Source organism: Plodia interpunctella, chromosome 14 (genome assembly GCF_027563975.2).
Source record: "Plodia interpunctella isolate USDA-ARS_2022_Savannah chromosome 14, ilPloInte3.2, whole genome shotgun sequence".
Taxonomy (NCBI): domain Eukaryota; kingdom Metazoa; phylum Arthropoda; class Insecta; order Lepidoptera; family Pyralidae; genus Plodia; species Plodia interpunctella.
Window position 1 is genome coordinate 8,433,028 of NC_071307.1, and position 19,842 is coordinate 8,452,869.

The following is a 19,842-nucleotide window of genomic DNA, read 5'->3' on the forward strand; positions in this document are numbered from 1 at the left end:
GCGAGGGTACCTCGCAGTGGGGTAACAAGAAGTCTAGTCCACATTTTCTATCTAAAGTACTTAGTACCAAATCACATTTTAGTTACATAACACAAAATAGATATTTAATCGATTTCACCTTTACATTTTCTAACCTTTAAGACTATTAATTTGTAATCCTACAATTAAGTAAGTGGAATCTTATAATCTTCCTTACAATGTTTTTAGGTGTAAAACCACAGTTGCAAATCAATTGAGCTGATGAAATTCCACAATGGTACTCATCTTTTGACCTTTAAACCACTCATTTGACCTGGGAGGCTGTCAATGTCCTTTTAACAATGGGCTAAATTAATTTAGATACGGTTTTTGCAACGGTTGTGTTAGTAACTAATCCAATTCTTTTGTTTTGTGGGGGAGAGATGAACTGAACAGAATGTTGAATTGAAGTAGGTGGCTTTTTGATAATATGATAAATTTAATGTACTTACTTATGCATTAAAGTCGAATAGCAAAAAAAATATTCAATAAGTTTTCTAAAATAAGCAATAATCTTATCTAATTTTATTTTGGATATGTGTACCCAAATTCTGTTAAAACGAATGCGACAAATTTACTTTATCATATTGTTCCGATATATATAAAATTAGTTTGTCCACAGTGTCTGAATGTGCTAGTGGCAGCTGGAGCCGCAGGTGCAGACAGCAAGCAACTGGCTACTTACAAAGCTGTCCATTCATGTGCTTGTACCCCAGGCGAAGTCAGAGTAAGCATCTTGTGTAGCATACCTATAAATATTATGAATATGAATACGTATCTATTTAATACAACAAACTAGTATTGTTCATTGATTCAATCACAATTTGACGTCAGTTTACTGAAACTCCGACGACTGTCCGTACGTGTATAGGACACTGTAGTGTATGTACATTTGATATTTACGCGTGAAGTCGCACGCATGCTTTGCCCACTATATTAAAAAATCAGGACAACCCGTAAGGTTATGAGTGTTTGAAACTTGTGCACGAGTAAAAATATCATAGCCATTGTAATGTTCTCACTGTCGGGACGCTGGCCTTCCAAAGGATGGGGATGGCGGTTGGGCCATACCTATCGCGTACCTATTTCGAATAAAGTGGGCGGCATGTCTAATTAACTGCATAATACTTAGTATGTAGTAGTGTAATTAAAGAATAGTTTATTTTCAACAATTAATATACATTTAGTGCGTGATTTGAAAACAAAGGCCGGGATGGACTGAAGTCTAAGCCAGTAAAGACCTGTGTTTCAAGACTCCAGGATACTCGTCCACGATTTACGTTGAAAACATGTAAAACCAGAGGTAAACCTTGGCACAAAGGTCGTCTGCATGGGTACCTCACTTTATCCATTTCTGCCGCCAAACAGTTGCGCTTACATTGTTGTGTTCCGGTTTGAAGGGTGAGAGAGGCAGTGTGATTACAGGGCACTGTGGCAAAATATCCTAGAACACAAACTAGACAACGCACTTGTGACAACCCTGGCGTTGCAGGCGTTGACAGGCTGTGGTGGCTCACCATCAGGTGGCATGTCTGTTTGCTTGCTTGATATTACATAAAAAACAAATCTAAGTAATCTTCAATTTTCTCCATTGCAGTGTGCTCTTCCGAACTGCATCAATACAAGTAGCACCCGCTCCCCCTTCTACCTCCACGCGCCGGAGAAGGAACGTCGTTCAGCCGCCGAGCGCCGAGGGTCCTTGCCTTCCACTATTGGCTCCATAAGTTCCACTAGATCAGGGCCAGCCGATGGGTTGTATGTCAATCCTATGCAACGGGGCACGTCTACAAGCGCGACACATAACAGCTCATCGGGGGAGGAAAGCTCAGGTTTGTTGAAGACTTTTATTAATTTAATTCATTCCTTGGTTGAAAAGAGCCGTTTTGCTAAGTGTCGAGAGTTCTTGCCTTGCACTATTGAGACTATAAAGATGAGGGTGAAGTTAACTTTATTTGGCTGTGTTTTTATAGCCGGAAAATCACCTGAAAATCTTGTTTGAGTACAGCTGTCAAAAATGTCTAATCCGTTAGTCGCTTTGTGCAATCTTCCATGGGAGCATATGGTGAGCTCCTTGGGCGGGAAGTACACGTCACGACCACCAAAACAGCTATTTGCAGTTAAACTTAGTATAGATAACACTTATTTCTAAATTCGAATTTAGAAAATTACTCAGGATCAATTATTTTGCGGAACTTCTGAAGTGTCTCTTTAAAAAGCTTTATTTTATCAGAAATGAAAATTTTGTAGTCTTTATGTTTTCTATGTTAGTTTGGGAGTGAAAAAAATATAGATTTTCTTCACTTCTTGCTTCTATTCTCGCACAGAAGAGAAGGAAAAGGCTATTTATTCATTTTGGTGATACACTATTGTATAATGTAGTCTAACACACTGTCGCCGAACTCGGACATATGCCGACGAGAATGCATGAACGTTGCGTAATTTGCATGAGTGCTTTTATTAACCGCAATGAAGAATCAGCAATGTACTCGTATACCGGATTTGCCAAAGTTTGGCGAAGTGTTCGCTGAAGCTCGGAGCCGACATAAAGATGCACTACTTAATTTAAATTCCATAAATAAGCTCGCTTTACAGTTTACGCCCGGGAGTTTCGTAACTTGTCTCTGTTTACCTCATAAAGAATTAGGAGGAATTTGTTAACTTTTCGAGTGTGTTTATTGCTAACACAATTGTCAGATTTCAAGTCAGGGGGGACTTGAAATCTGACATGACATTTACCACTAATACTATAAATACACACTAGTGGACTTAAACTGTCAACCAGCGTGCAGGTTTCCTCACGATGTTTTCCTTCACCGGAAGCAAGTTGTGGTCTATGAAAACTACTATACATGTGTCAGATTGGTAAACAAACTTATGTGGCACGAGTAGAATTTGAACGGGTCACTTGACCACCACCGCTTCAGTCTTGATAATGTATATAAGTATAGTAGTAGTATTTTAGTTAACCATGTAATGCAAACTTGTAGCCATTAATAAGTAAATCGCGATTATGTATCGGTTGAGGTAACGTCCATCCAGCCTATAATCGAAGGCGTGAAGTATCGGCGCTGCGCAGGCGCAACGAATAGGACACGAAGCGAACCGAGGAGCGAATACTGTGACCGTATTGTTGAAAATTTTGGGATATTATTTTGTGATGCGTACTTGATTTAGCTAATTGATGAATAAGAAGTAGAAATCAATATTATTACCGCATTCTTATTTTTTCTTAACAATCTATTTATAAATGATATAGTCAGACATGAGCAAAGCAAAGTGGCACTTATTTATAGGAATACAAGGCTCGTTTTTGGTCGCTGTGTTTAATTTATAGTTGCTTGCTCTTTGATGAATAAAAGGAATTAAAGTTTCTAATTTCAGTAAGTATATACTAATTAAAATGTATAACCTCGACTTCTATTTTATTGTTATACGAGGGAATCAACGGTCTAATTCATTCAACGGAAGAATTATAAAAAATCATATCTTTATCATATCAGCATATTATTTGAATAGGTGTATAAAAATAATATTGTTGCCATAATTGCTGGAATTTTCTCTAAAATGTTTATTTTGTAAGCTAAATTGTTTATTAAGCTGTTGGGTTATCAAAATTTATAAAATCAATAAATAATGTGCATAATAAGATTTAAAAATACCAAGATGTTCAAAAATATTTTTTTTTATCACGAATTTTTTATAGAATTATTTCTATTTATCTATAACTTAATTGCACAAGATTAAAAAAAAAAGTTTGAGTGGTGGACTTAACGCCATATGGTATTCTCCACCAGCCACAGATTTTAATATAATGAAGTATAATATATATCTTCACAATTTATTAGGCATTATAGTGAATAATAGAGGTAATGACATGTCATGACAAAATATTGCCCCCAAAAACCGACGCACTCGATTTTATGCTAAAATATATGTTTAAAAGCGCAACACATACAGGGAAATTGGTTAGTAAAAGAACATTTACATTTTTTTCTTTTACTAACCAATTTCCCTGAGATAAAATATCTTGTTAATTAAAAAAAAAAACAGGTTATCCATGTTAGGATAGTCACGACGTGGCTCAACTATGCGGAAACAAACGCGAGCGTTAGAAAAACGTGAATTTATTCTCAGTTGGAATTCATGAGGCGTGGTAATGAAATTAGTAGAAGCTATAAGAGTTACTGTAGCTGTTTTTAGTCAGTGTTCTGGGGAAAATTCCGTATTTTCATAGAGTGGCGTTCACAGTATAGTAATAAGTATTTTTTATTGCGTCCGAATTTTTGGTGGACAATGTTTCTGTGTTATTTTTCATTCATTGATCATTGTAAAATTGTATTTGTTTATTTGCTTGTAACATTTTTTTTTGGATAAGTCAATAAAATGTTATTAAGAAAATGTTATGTTTAGTTAATGAAAAGTCTCCAAACAAACACAACAAAAAAACCTAATAAACACATAAATTTGGAAAGAAACTCTAACATAAGAGGTAGAGGGGAGAGGTAGACTCTTACTAAATCATTCCATAGAGTACAATCAACAGCTCATGAACCTACCTAAAATCATTGCAAACTCAACCGTAATTCCACCGCATAGAGTTCCATGCAAGATTACTGTACCTACCTAACCAGTTGTTTTTAAAACTATTATGTCACGGAAATCATTTTTAGACAAAAATTTAAGGAAAAACATATTTGATTAAATGTAGTTAACATTTAATCAAATATTTTAAAAAGTATCCCAACACATAGTCACCCTACGGCGGAAATGATAATTCAGGAAGCGCGCGCGCAGCTTCATGTAATAGTTTCAGTTCAGTGGCCAGTTATTTTCCTCCAATCGCGACGATCGGACGTGTGTTCTACTTTTCGTGTGTGTTCGTTTTGTGGTCAACACTATTGACATTTTAGCTGGCATCTTATTAATTTTCCAACGTATTACACCCGACTCATGATTTTGCTATATTCGTGTCTTAGTAGTCTCAATATTGCTGTCAATTACAAGAATGTACTTATAAAAGAGCACAAGGCCATTGAAAAGTCATTGAGACACGATTATAACTTCGAAGAATGGACAACTTGGTGTCAGATTTTTCAAGTCAAAGCCGATACACACAAACTTAACAAGTACCGTTTAGCAAATAGTAAAAGCTTGTGCACTATTAAATTATCAGTTACCCTCACCGCAATAAGCAGTGATGATGAATTTTCGACTGTTCAGGTCAAACTGACTCGCAGTTTCACCTGAACAGTCGAAAATTTTAAGATCATGAAAATATACTACCAATGAATGTACAAATATTTTTTGCTACGCATTTTGCTAATAATAATCCTCAAGAAAATCTAGTAACAGGAGTCTTCAAAAATGGTCTACAATATATATTTCAAAATACTTTTTATACATGCAAAAGTCTGTCTGTCACACCGTCACCGGTAAACCGCTGGACCGATTTTGAAAGGAACTTGGAATAAATATAGTTAACGACTCTAAAAGGCCTACCACGAAACATACAAATACGTGGTACGTTACTTACATCCACATGCAGTCTCTTTCCCATATCGTGATCACATGGTATAAAAAAGACAGAACAAGTAGGTCTTATATTTCATGGTAGCCCCCTAGGTCAAACATAGAGATAGGTACAGCTGCGGGCAATAGCTAAGTATAAGTACTTCATAATCCACACATTTGCTTGTTAATTTTGCGATATCCTTAGGATATAATTCGATAAGGATCATTCCAGAATACCTATGTGAAATTGTTATGTGGACTAAATGACCGACAATTTGTACATGTTAGTGTTTCTCCGACGAAGAAGAGGAAGGAATTTTCCAGAAATGAGAAAAGTTTTTGTTTCTTCTTACCCGTGAATCTGAGGATATGAGCTTAGTGGAAAAAAGGCCGTTTCCATCGTGGACCGTGGATGGATTCATCTCCCTTGATGATTATGGTGTGTCTTTTTGTACAACGTTGAATACGAAGAATGGCTTTTGACATAAGGTTTTATTTTTATAATGATTGAATGGTTAGCCTGAGATGGGTTTTCAGCAATTACGGCCAGCATTTAGTTCTTTTTCCCAAAAAGTCAGGCGAAATCTCCACTAATAGATATGGGTTGACTTTTGGGAAAATACTGAAAATGTTGGGCGTAAACTTGTCTATGCTCTAAGTACATGAAATAGAAACTTAAAAAAAATTGTGAAACGGTACATATTATGTTCATAAGGTAGGGTGAGCAAAAAAATTTGACAATTTTTCCTAAAGATTTTTTGGATACGATTATAAAGCAAGGCGATTTAAGATTATAAAGCAAATCTTCAGTTAATTAATTAAATTGCATAGGGCAGATGTTTAGACTTATTGACGTCAAGCATTTATATGTGTCAATACCAATATTCTGCGAAATAGACAAGAAAAAGTTGGAATTTCGACCCTGGAATCCGATGCTTTATTATAATTATCTTATACTTTATTCTGTTTAAGTTTTCTTAATAATATATAATTAACTTTATATATTTTAATTGCCTAATTAGTTATATAAACAAAGAATTAACCATTATCCATTATCAATTAACGTCAGACACAAATTAAATTTATTTTCATTGGTTACGTTTCATGCATTCCAGGTACAAGATAAATTAAGACATTACGCATATTAATTAAGTGCAGTGGAATCCAATCGTGTATAAGTCGTGTAATTTTCACGTAATTAATTAACCAATTTGCTAAGCATACTTATTAAAAACAACAAATAACCGGGAAAGATGTTGCTTTTATGTATTTTGTATCTCTACCTGATGAAATATGGAGTTAACTAGCGACTTGGCCAGGCTTCGCACATGGTTATATATGTATGTGTGGAAAACGAAATACACACAATTTCACAACACAGGAAATAACAGTTAAAACCGCATCAAAGACCGTTGAGAAGAAAGTTTAGAAACAAGCGACTTTTTTTTATGTTGTGTATTCATTCATCCAGTATTATTATTTCGATGAGTTTACGATTTCAATTTTAATTTTGAACGAACTTTTTCCGAGAATATGTCCCTAGTATGCCTAATCCTAATATTATACGGAGAAAAGATTTGTATTTTTGTTTGTAATGAATGAACTAAAAATATACTGATCCGATTTTGATGAAATTTGGCACAGAAATAGACGAAACATGGAGGGCGTATTTTCCGGGCTAAGCCGGGCATTTCCATACTAGAGGCCCGTGCCTCTAGTATGTTGTATGTTTGCATCTCCCTCGTTTTTTCTTTCCTTCACAATTTTATTATCAAAAACCTTTGTCAACAGCCACAGTCTCTGACGCGGACACCAACAATACTGGCGGATGGTTCCTCCACGGCAACTCCAATAGTACCGGAGCTCCAGCAGCCTTGTACCAGCGTGTTAGGGACCTGTTCCACACTAGGTCCCCAGGGCCCAGGGTCCCTGCTGAAGGGCAGGAGGCACCGACCATGACTGGTGAGTTTATGTCCATACTTTACGGTTACACCATAGTACTCGGGCCTCATCAGACTTTTATCAGCTTACCAGGGACCTGTTCCACACTAGGTCTACTTACATCTTTTGATATTTTATGGACATTCTCAAAAATTACTACTACTAGATTCAACACTTCTCTTCAGCAGATACTTAGGTAGTACGAAGCACCTACCAAGACTGTCGAATTTTGATTTTGTTTTAGCTGTAGTTAGTCTCCATTCCAGCTGACCAGTTTCTAATGTAACCAAGACATGAGGATCTTTCCCTTCGAATATCCAAACTTCGCTATACAATCTTTTACCAAAGTACGCATAACTTTGAGTACCTAAAATTTCAGAACGACCTTATGGTTTCTTCTCACGATTCAATGATTACCTTCTTCTTTACAGTGAAAGCGGAGGTACACGGGTCAACTGAAGTGACGACAGTTCCCGAGCAATCGGACAGCGATAGCGGCGCGGAGGCCACGAGACGCGACCACCACTACGAGGATATATACATGGCCAGGGATGACCATCAGCCACGACGCAGGTACCTTAACAACTAGAGCATAGAGTTCATATTCTTGTGACAGATGCGCTGAAGCCACGAGACCTAATCACCACGAGGACATATAGATAGCTAGGAACGACTAGTAGTCACGACATAGGTACTCTAGCAAATCGTTGATATTTCCTGTCTATCTTGTAGTAGTCAGTAAAGTGTGAGTCAGTAATGCTTAATGCTGGCAATAAGGGACTTCTCTCTAAAGGATGACTCTCTCTTTCACTTAAAAACTGTTATGTGTCCACAGGAGCAGTTCCCGGGATTCGGGCAGCCACAGCCGACCAGGCAGCGCCGCGCTCGTCGTCGACTACACCACTAAGGATAGCTGCGACATGTAATTGCTTATTCTTACACCATTTCATCATCATCTCAGTCTCAAGAAGTCCAGGAATAACAGGATTGAAAGCAGCTTGGGTTCTGAGTCTTCCTGCTACGAAGATAGCGTTTGACGTCACCGTCTATGTAAATGGTTACGCATAGACGATTGTGTGCACGTCGGCTGTGTGATTTTTTCTGTGGTCAAAGTAATTAATTAGAAATTATTAAAAAAGATGTAAGGATATGTATTATATAAGAAATTTGTTCCCAGAAACAGCAAGGCATACGAAGAGGTCTCTCCAGTGATCGAGGCTCAGACAAAGTCCTCCATCGCGACCAAACTTGCTGCTCTCACACATAAAGCTCAGAGCTTCGTAAGTAACAATTATATTACTTTATTTATTTAATTATATAACCTATATTGCAGAAAATACAATGAACAAAGTACAAGAGGACATATGCTAAGAGCATATCTAATAGTTTACGTTTGGATTATGCAGAGAAGATATAATTATGAAATAATGTGAGTTTGAATGAATAATTTTAAGCAACTATGTCCTAAAATATTGTACTCATGAATCAACCATTTAATTTAAAAAATATGACGAAGTATCTATGACATTTGTTTTAAATCTGGTCCAAAATGCAGTAGGTAATCGAAAAGCTGAGAATCAGTAACTAAGCTCAAATGGATATTCAGATATGAAAAGAGGGAATGCTTCATGCACCGTCATGAAGTATTTTTAAACTGGGTACTATTGATGAATTTTATGTAAATAATTTAAATAATAAAAAAAAACTTGCTCATTGTTTAAAGTAACTGACCTGATATGATTTATTTTATTATTAATTTCATATGAGATATATTGCTGTTGCTTTTTAGATTAGAAAATTAAGTCAGTTTCAACAAATCGCATCAAAATAATCATTACGAGCCGATGTCCGTGGCGAAAAGTAACCTATTAAATCATTCTCCAGCTATCTCCACACCAAAAACACACAACCAATGCTCCGTTCTACGCGAAAAAGAAGGACAAACAATCACACTTTCATATTTATATTAGTATCAATGGGCCAGTACCCATCACTGGAATTTTATCTTATGTTAATTAAGTCTAACATCAATAACTCCTAGTTCTAAGCACTACTAAAACGTACTAACCCCATTATACTCTCCGAACCCAGGACCGTTCTCTCCCACAGGCAAGTCGCCTGTCCTCATCAGCTGGCAGCCGTCGCCCCTCCATAACCGAAGAGGTCATAGTCCAAGCAGCTTCGGCTTCTTCAGGTGTCTCCTCTGGAGGTAGTTCGGGGGATGAAGCACCCCCTCCCCCTCCGCCCCCGCCGGCACCCCCAGCGCCGCCTGCGCCTCCGAAAGTGTTGGAAGAACCCGCACTGAGACCTTCAGAGCTGAGAGGCAGATTGGGTAAGTTTTAAGTTTTTAATTGTATTTACTTTGTCGAAAAGACACTGTTTAAACCCTTAAACCCGGAACCCGGAAGACCCCTTCCGCCTACGCTTACCCTACTTTTTAGGGTAAGTACAGCGTGTTAGTTTCAGCGGCGTAACTAAAGGGTGGTATGTCGGGCCAGGCAAATTGCAACGGGCCTCCAGCCTCGACATGCACCTATTATTATTTTGATTGGTTGGAATAAAGACGGGATACAGCATTTGACAGTGAAACACGGAAGACGGATCCTGTTACAACAAGCGCCTGATCAGATACCCAAATACTTGGGGAATTTATTCTTCGTCAAGAATTTACTGCTAAGTGATATAGTTGGGCCACTGGTCAGAGTTCGATTCTGTTTCCGGTCCGATGCCAATAATCTAAAGCTCAGCCGTGCAGCTTCAGCGTCTTCAAAAATGTTGACAGTGTCAGTAATAATATGTACACTCGATGAAATAAATATAGGTAGCTTATCTTGTCCTTACATTAAGATCCAACTGAAGTTGGATTTCAGTGCTTAACGGCTGCGGAAGAAACCAGGAAATCGCTGATAGACGAGAGCGGGGCTCACTGTGTGTAGTCTAGTAATTTGTAAAATATGCACGTTTATAAAGTAATGTGCCATGTAAATTTTTGTAAGCGATGTGCTGTGTTAAAATCAGTATGAAATTATTTGTCATTTGCTTTATACAATTTCAGTTAGGTACTTATTATTTGATATAAGTACCTACGAAAAGCGCGAAATTATATTTTTTTCTATGTGGCCAGTCATTTACATAAATATATTAAACAAAATATTTTTTGGTTATGACATTGATTGAACTTGGAGAAATTTACCTCAATCTATGAACATAGTCATATTTTTCGCTTTTTATACAGGGAAGTGAAACACATACTACACATGAGAAGAAACAAGACAGAGCGTTTGTCTTTAAATGAGTGCCCGGTTTTATAACGCCTATATTGTCCTTTTGTTCGAGATAGGGGGGGGGTGTCGTATCGCAATGTTTTGCTACCACATTGTCTTTAGTTTTCTATGTCTGAAAGTTCATTAAAATAATAAAATTGTAAATAAAACAACAATAAACTATCAATCAACGATCGATTCCTGTCATTTGTACAGTACTTCACTAAAATTTCATTATTAATTCAATTGTTTAATTAAAGCTTGATTAATATTTATGAAGCAATAAGTATGAACAATTAAAGAATTCACTTTCTCGACAATAATAGCCTCTTAGTCGCGTTCTGATTGTAACTACACTCTAAACAGTCTACAGTTTATGTAAATACTCAGTTTTACTTAAAACAAACCTCGTTTACTTTCCATTGTTTTAAATTATTTAATGTAATAAATAAAAAGTGTTCAATGGTAAAACCAATTTGGCACGATAGGAATCAACACTGTTGATATTTCCGAAATGACTTTAGTTTGAGAAATACTTATTATTTGACTAAGATGACTATGACATGGAAAAGTGTCCGTGTTAAGGTTTAATTTCTGAATAAATGCTTTGGTAAGTATAGGAAATCGTTCATACTTTTGCAAAATAAAATTTGCAAAATTTATTGTTTAATTATTGATGTTGCTAAGCTGATTTTGTCAAAGATGGTATGCGGAAACAAAATAGCACGAAAGTGGACCCTGGGCTCCGACGCTCAACTCCTGGGAAGACACCAGGGAAAACGCTCAGACAAGAGAGAGTGAAGTTGAGCGTTTTGTTGTGCAATGTGCAATGGTTGCAGTGTGCAGTAATTTAATGATATTGGAACTTTAATTTTCAAATGAAATTTGGTATTTTTTTAAATGTAATTTAAATTTTGTAACTATTGCGTAAGTTTTCATTGTTACTTTTTTGATAACAAGTGTGCGTCTCCGATTAGTTAAAACTTTTAACAAGTAGTGGAGTAACTAACAGTAGTCTTGTAGCGGAGCTACAAGACTACTTTCTAGTTTGTTTCAATAAATTTTGTTTAGTTTATGATTATAGTGTTACCCGGGCCATATATAATATATGGCCTAGAAAGTACAGACAAGTGTATGTACAAGTGTACGTAATATACGCCACGAAATCGAAAGTACCTGATGCTATCTCGTAAACAAAATCAACACTTGAGTTAGAACCCGAAACACAGCGGATGTACAAAACTTCCAAAATTTACAATTTTCGTCTCAAACTCAATGGATTAAGGCCCAAAATCGCGCAGTGCTTTTCTCATACATTCTGCAATCATTTCTGTACATGAATTTTGTGTATACTGCTTAGTTAGAAAGTGGAATTAGTTCGAAAATATTGTTTGTTATATTAAAAAGATTTATTATTAAATTAATATTGATTCGTCGGAGTATTTAAACAGTGATTTAGAGATTTTTTTCTAAATTATGGGAAGGAAAACAAAGAAATTTCGTCTAAGGCGTTATGTGTACATGATTATAGTGAAAATTCGCCTAATACGTAATTGGATGGTCGGTATGTATGACACAAATTAACACACATTTTCTGGTTTAATGCACCTTCCGGATTTAGAATTTTCCTGACTCTTATAGCTTCTAAATTGATATTTTAGTTATTTTATTAAATTTATATTTATTTTATTAGTCAGACGTTTCGATCAGTTACGTGTGCGTATTATTTATTACTGAAATATGTTTTGATGCGAGTGTGAAAACGAGTTTTGCAAAACGAAATTACGAATAAAAACTAAATATAAAATGATAGATTTCAAGTGTCAAGGCAGAGGCATGACAAAGGGACAGACATTAGAGGCATATTTATAACGGATCCCTAGAAATACGAAATATCTTTAATCATTGTCATAACTTTTTGACATTAAAAGTCCATGATGAACTTATATCAAAAATTGCCAAAATTAAATTTAATTATTCGATTGATTTATTTAATTGCTTAAATCTCTGGTCCTAGGTTCAAATCTCAGCCAGTAATTATTAGAGATTTATGTGAAGTATAAAATCAGACTTACTCTGGACCGTTGAGTGTTGTTCAAATAAATAAAGTGTATCAAAATTAGCCTTTTTCGCCCGATTTCTCACTGTACATAGTGAATGTGACCTTAATTCGCTAATTAAAGCGGTACAACCAAACAAACAGACTGAGACAATTTCAGCCGTCTGAATTTTTTATTGCTTTTCGAGTTAGCTGGATACTTTCTTAAATTTCTACAACACAATATGCATTTAATTTAAATATTTTGGATACAATGTTTCATTGAATCATCTACTGTGTAAAAATCGTTTATTTTGAATATTCATAAAAGAAATATGATTTTCAATAAATTATGATAAACAAATTCATCGCAGTTTATTACAATAAAAACAGTTGAAAGGTGGATAATGTTTTCCGAGATATTTCAAATTTCGAATGTTCATGCAATTTAAAGGGAAGAGAAAAAACGTTTAAACCTTGGAAAAAGGAAAGAAGTAGGTATTTATATTCTGTAGTAAGTCATGTCAAGATTTTTTTGTTCTGGCCTAGGCAAAACAAAAATGCAGTCCCGCATTTGCTACAATAAAACCAGATACATTTTGCAAAAATAAATGTTGTACAGTGTTATAGTCAATTTTTTTTATACAAATCAACACTTGGGCTCATACATATAAAATTTTCGACGCAAAACTTCACATAACTTTGTATCCGTGTTTATATTATGTATCTCATTACACGTTAAAATAAAATAAACTAACCAGAACTGAATAAGCTTTGACACCAATTTTCTATAATTAATTATGTAGGTATACCACATTATGTGACCAGCTTACTGAACAATTATAATCGTTTCAACAACAACAAAAAAACGGCGAGCGAACATTTGACGAAATCAATATTTTCCATGAAATTTACGTAAATAACCGTTTCTACACACTGCTTAGCCGTGGCCATTCGGTTGGAACGTTTCATAAGTCTTGCCAAGTGAATTTATTGCCGATCTTAGAAGCATTATGGGGATAAGTCGAAAAAATAATTGGTACTTAATTAAGTCAGTTGTCTCAATATTTATGTCTTTGTAACTTATCAACAGAAACGCTTAGAATTATAACCATTAGTATACAAAAACGTTCGAGGATTTTCGATTCTATCTGTAAATTAACTTTGCTATATTTTCGTCAGTATGTTTGTTGCATTTGATAGCATAATCAGGCGTGGTCTTACCAGGGGTTCAAATGGCACGCTGCTGGCTTGATTACTGTAAAAATCCCTCCATTACCAAGACAAAATATGTACTCGTATTTCGGGTGAAATTTAGAAATTAGATCTACACAGACATTTTTTCACGTCAAATTTCAAATTGAATAGCATTTTTCAGAAAGCTTCAAACTACTGGCATTTCGGAACGAACACTGCTGAGATATGCTGAAAGAAACTCATTTTAAACAGTAGAAGACTAACAGAAGGACTTGCCTACCATAACTGTTTTTTACATATTTTTTTCGAATGGTACAAAAAACTATATAAAGGTCAAAAAGTATTCAAAAAAGTATATATGCTTATACGAGTACAAAGTATATACATAATAACACCCTGTTTCCCATGGGGGTGGACAGAGGCTAACTAAGTTGTTTGCTCTGCATCCAAATTTAAAATAATGTAATTTCTAATGCAAGGCAAGAACTAGTTCAAAACAAAGACATTTTAACTTAACCAATTAAAACGTAATTAACCATCAACAATTCAAAGACAATGGCTCAAAATGTGACATTTTTTTTTGCTGCGTGCTGTGATGTGCCTTAGCGTTTCTTCATTGTTTATGTATGAGATGTGTATGAGCCAGTCATCGATATCGGATCGAAGAATGTGGTAAAACGTGCGTTTGAACAATTTTTACTGTTTTAAACGTCCAACGTCAGAAATACATAGAATAGTAGAAAATAGTAGTTTTTTAAATGCTGAACAGATTGATTGAATTGAAATTATTGATCAATGAATTTGACATTTCTGTAAGTACCTTCACATTGTTTTTATTGTGAAGTAGTTATAATGTTGTCAGTTTATGTTTTATATCGTTTTTAATGTATCTTTTTGTGTTGTATCTGTTATCTGCGAAATAAAGTTATTCTTAATATTTTTCTCCTTCAATGCTAACAACATTTTTCTAGTTTTTTTTCCCAAAGTTAACCGAAATACTATAGCGAAATTTGATTTACTAGTAACAAAACAGCCAATAAGTAAGTAGAATGTTTTTACTACGATATACAGTTCGTGTAGATAGCGTTTATAACTATACAGTGTTAGAAAATGACGGGATTTGATAACTTTTCGACATTGCGAGTCGACAATATTTACATAATTTTGGTCGGACAAAATCAGTGGAACTAAGTAGGTAGGTACTTGTGGAACTTATGTCATTGATGGATTTACGCAGATAATTAGAAGTTTGTATTTCTATTTTGGGCAAAATCCTTAGGTATTTTAGCTCTAATAAAGAGGATCGATGAGGTTTTCGTACCAAACAATTCTGTTTCTTTATTATCTGTCTATTGTCTGAGTTCTTACTTTATTTGACTTGTGACTACATTTAAAATAAGTACACTAAAATATGATGATAATAATCCTTTCCTTGCCAGTCCTTTGTTTGCCTTAATTAACAAAGTATGTTAATATATATAGGTACAACGGCTGGTCCATCTTCCTTCCGGGAGGTCATCCCCGACTAGACATAGGTCTGTGTCTCGGGTGATTAACAACCGGTCGGTTGATGAAAAAAAGCGCGGTACATTTTTATATTAAGTACAGTATATCTACTTCATATGTCAAGCTACTTAAATTATTAAAGAAAGGGTAATTACTTAGGCCCAGCTTGTCTCTGATACAAGATAATATACTTTTCCCAAACAATGACAATATAAGCGTCCTTCTTTAAAACTGAGATAGCAGATTATACGCACAAATTACGGTGTAACGCGATATCAATTAAGTATATTATTATCCGTCCAGAGATTAATGCCTTTCAGATTGTGTACCAAGCTGATGGTAACGGCGTGCGAGTAACAGTTATTTACGTCTAGATTACTGTTCTTAGAATTATTACTGGCTGGAAATAGAAATAGTGTAGAGTGCTTTTTTTTTTCTATTTACAAAGCTTTTTTTCTCTTTATGAAAATTGATCTGGAAAGTCGATGTGATGTCATATTAGAAAACATACCTCTTGGCTGGAAATAAAACTACGTTTTGCTTTTTACAGAATATTATCTTTTATTTGGCAATATTGTTGTGAAAATTCGATAGGCATAGTTTCAAATGACGTGATGATAGCATGCATTTGGAGCATCTAGACCGAAGAAAGACAAACATGAAGTGATTAATGACAAATACTTTCATACTTTTAATACTTACTTGTTACAAAACGTCTATTTATATTTTCTCCCATAAGCTCATAATATACGACTAATAGGTAACTAGAAACAAACCCGTGTACAATCCCCGCAAAACTTGCCAAATCAAAACAAATTCCGCCGGCGATTGTACACCGCATCCGCAGGGTGCGTGCGCGCCGATGCGCAGACTTTCTCTCCCCCCTAACGCCGCCATCTTGCAGCGGGACGCCGCGGCTCGGGCTGCGCAGATGACGACCGACCACGCGGGCCCAACCTCGTCAACAAACAGCCCGTGCTCCCCTTCGTGCCGCCCGCGTTCCCTCACAACGCGCCAGACCGCCTCATCAAACCCTCAGAATACCTCAAGACCATCACGGCGCCGTGCAAGCGAGACGATGGCCCGGCGGAGGCCCGCCCTCCGCCGCCGCCCCCCGTCCCTGACAACGTCCCGCCTCCACCCCCGCAGCCGCCCATGTCCGCGCCGCAACAACCCCTGGCCGCTATCAGCACCGCTGAACTCACCGCCGTCAGACTGAGGACCCCCGCAACCAAAACCATGTCCGCACCACCGCCCGCGAGATCTGTCAGTTTACAATGTCTATCCAGTGCCGCGGACTTTAAGAATGCAAAGACAGATCTGATCGAGGAGTTGAAAATGTCAAAGGATATAACTGGAATAAAGAAAATGAAGGTGGAGCGAGCGAGACGGGAGAGCCTTCAGGACAAGGAGACGTTTACGGAGTTCACGAAGCGATTCACCGCGGAAAACTTTGTCGACCAGGTCAGTGTTAAATGTTGTTGTTTTTTCTAAATAGTAATTAATTGAGAAATAGTGTGAAGAGAAACATGCATTCTTGGCAATTACGCTCATTGAATATTCATAGCAAAGCAATGTAAAAAGGGGGTTTTATTAACGGGTGTATGCATGCGTCGAGCGTGACAGGGTTGCCACTGCACTGTACGCATTTCCCAGAAGCGCAGTCGCATCCGTTAACCTACTGATCCACTTCTCCCCGATCTCTCTAAGCGACCGTGAAATGCATCATGACTGGCATTTTTGACGACTGTCGTGGAGCGAAGAATTCGCGTTATATTTTTTTGCACTATGGCAAAATTGCCGTAAATTTCATGCAACGACGCCGGCGGTAGATATTTCGCGCAGATATTAATAGAACTGTATAATTAGACTATATCTCACTGTTAGTACTAATTAAAAGTTGTTACACGTGAATTATAGGTAACGAAATGCGAGAGATATTTATAATCTTGCGAATTTTGTACAAATAAATGAAGCTTGTTATATAATATAGACAAGTATTATATATTACATTTTCTACTGCGCCTGATGTTTGAAATGGTGCTTTTGACACTATGTATGTAAAATTACTTTCCGTATATATTTGAAAATCGAAGCAGAAATGGTAGAAATTATTGCAAAATTATTTATTTACAAAATTTTATTATGTTGGATATTTGAGGAAAAAAGTAGCCTATGTTTGATCGGGCGTCTTTAACTAAGTACTAACACGAATATCAAATTTCATCATAATCGGTACAGCGTAAAATAACAGATAGACCGACAGACAGACTTTCGCATTTATAATATTACTAGCGGCCCGTAAAAATAATATAATTATACGCATAAACCTTCCCCAGGAACCACACAATCTATTGGTGAAAACCGTATGAAAATTCCGTGCGGTAGTTTTTGAGTTTATCGCGAACAGACAGACAGACGTAGCAGTGGACTTTGTTTTATAATATGTAAGCTAAGGATAGTATGGAATTTTTATTATTAACATTCTGAACTACACAGACAGGGCAAAACATATCATCTTTACGAGATATATCATAGGATCGACTAGTAAAGAAAGTAATTACCTATATTACGTAAGTATTACATAATTATGCGCGGAAGCACAAATTGTTTAATCAAATCTAAACTAGGCAATAACGGGTAGTGTCGTGATCGAGATACGAACACTATAATTTTGTCTTACACCTGACTTTAGTTCAACGTACTCACTTTCATTACGTTATTTATTAAGTCATCTTATTTTCTCTCAGTGGCAAATTTACCAGCAGACTGAAGCCCAGGGCGGCAGATTTTAGGGGGCGGCAAGTTTGTCCTTCTTTTGACTCTACAACTTTACTATTATCTTATTTTCTCTCAGTGGCAAATTTACCAGCAGACTGAAGCCTAGGGTGGCAGATTTTAAGGGGCGGTAATTTTGTCTTGCTTTGGACTCCCCAAATTTACTAGGTACATATTATCTTATTTTCTCTGGCAAATTTACCAGCAAACTGAAGCTACTGGAAGTATTATATAATCTGTGGTGAAGCAGGTGATAGATTTAAGGGGACGGCGAATTTTATCTACCTTTGAGTCGTCAAGTCACTATTTTATTTTATTTCAGTGGCAAATTTACCAACAGACTGAAGCCTAAGGCGGCAAATTTACCTGTGAAAATTGTTTAAAAGAATTAAAAAAAAAAAATAGACAGTTCACAATCCTGTTTATGACATGTTCATGCAAAAAAAGAACGGTATAATGAAGACAAAATGGTACTATTTTGTCAATCATACTTTTCTATTTCATTGGCAGATTAGATGTAAATACCATTGTGAACTAAGGTATCCAATCTAATATCTACTTAATGTCAAAGTTCAAGGGGCATCGAAAATTAATAGCCTGCTGATGACATTGTAAATACGTCACTGTTACCTATGTACCTACATTAACATATATAATATATACAATATACAGAAAAACGCAAGGTACCTACACCTTTTTGTCTAAACATCAGGGGCGCGCCGGATAAAGCCAATGTCAAATTTGACCGTGCATCTCACACTTAAGTTTTCGGATATTTATGTGAAAAAAATTATTAGGTAAGTATTGCTTGGTTTTAACACGTGTAAAAATCTGTATAAGTAGATCCAAAAGAACTACAGATATTAGTGATAAATGTATGAGTATGGAAGATTAGGTTAATGAGTTATAATTCCAGAAAAAACAGCTTTTTAATGTTTTCAAAACCTATCAAAGATTAACAATGGAAATCGGAGACCAAGAAGTAAATTAAGTTAACGCCAACATTTCGTAACTTGGAAAGTATACTTAAGTAGGTACTTAAAACTGGAAAGTGAACTCCTTGAAAACGAGAGTTGTTCAAACAAAACGAATAAAATGGCCGAATTTTAATTATTGTGCAATGGATGTCATGTAAAACAATTACTACGCACTTTTCTTGTTAATTTTTAATTTGCACTGTCATGGTTTTTTGAAATAATCATAAATAATCAAGTTTTTTTTTATAGGATTTGTTTTCTAAGAATTTTGTTCAGAAAAGTTTTTTTGCCGTATAAAGATGTTCTCTCATAGTTAAATAAATAACTAAATATGTATGGAAATATCACACAGATTGAGTTGGCCCCAAAGTAAGTTCGAGACTTGTGTTACTTATAGGGTGATGACGATGCTAATACCTACAACTACATAGTTTTATAATATATAGGTACTATGTCAATGGCCACGCAGATCGTTAATAACAAAAGGATTGGGTCAATATTAACATTCTGATGTATTAAATCTTATTATGATTATAAGTACTACGTAACGTAGAAAGAAACATGTTTATCGTTCATTCGAATTGCTTGGCCTCGCGTACGCTTAAAAATGTAT

The 19,842-nt window shown here is 35.9% G+C and overlaps 1 protein-coding gene across 12 annotated transcripts in view; it reads left to right on the forward strand.

Moving 5' to 3' along the window:
- f (forked) overlaps positions 1-19,842 on the forward strand; it is a 108,633-nt gene that overhangs the window by 78,393 nt on the left and 10,398 nt on the right. For 8 of the 12 annotated variants that reach the window (XM_053755203.1, XM_053755207.2, XM_053755204.2 and 5 more), the window contains 8 exons: positions 641-745; positions 1,616-1,847; positions 7,321-7,491; positions 7,902-8,043; positions 8,306-8,392; positions 8,648-8,750; positions 9,562-9,802; positions 16,379-16,938. In XM_053755203.1, coding sequence (XP_053611178.1) covers positions 641-745; positions 1,616-1,847; positions 7,321-7,491; positions 7,902-8,043; positions 8,306-8,392; positions 8,648-8,750; positions 9,562-9,802; positions 16,379-16,938 — 1,641 coding nt within the window. The remainder of the gene's footprint in view (positions 1-640; positions 746-1,615; positions 1,848-7,320; positions 7,492-7,901; positions 8,044-8,305; positions 8,393-8,647; positions 8,751-9,561; positions 9,803-16,378; positions 16,939-19,842) is intronic. The other 4 variants (XM_053755209.2, XM_053755200.1, XM_053755201.2 and 1 more) reach the window with 1 other exon arrangement.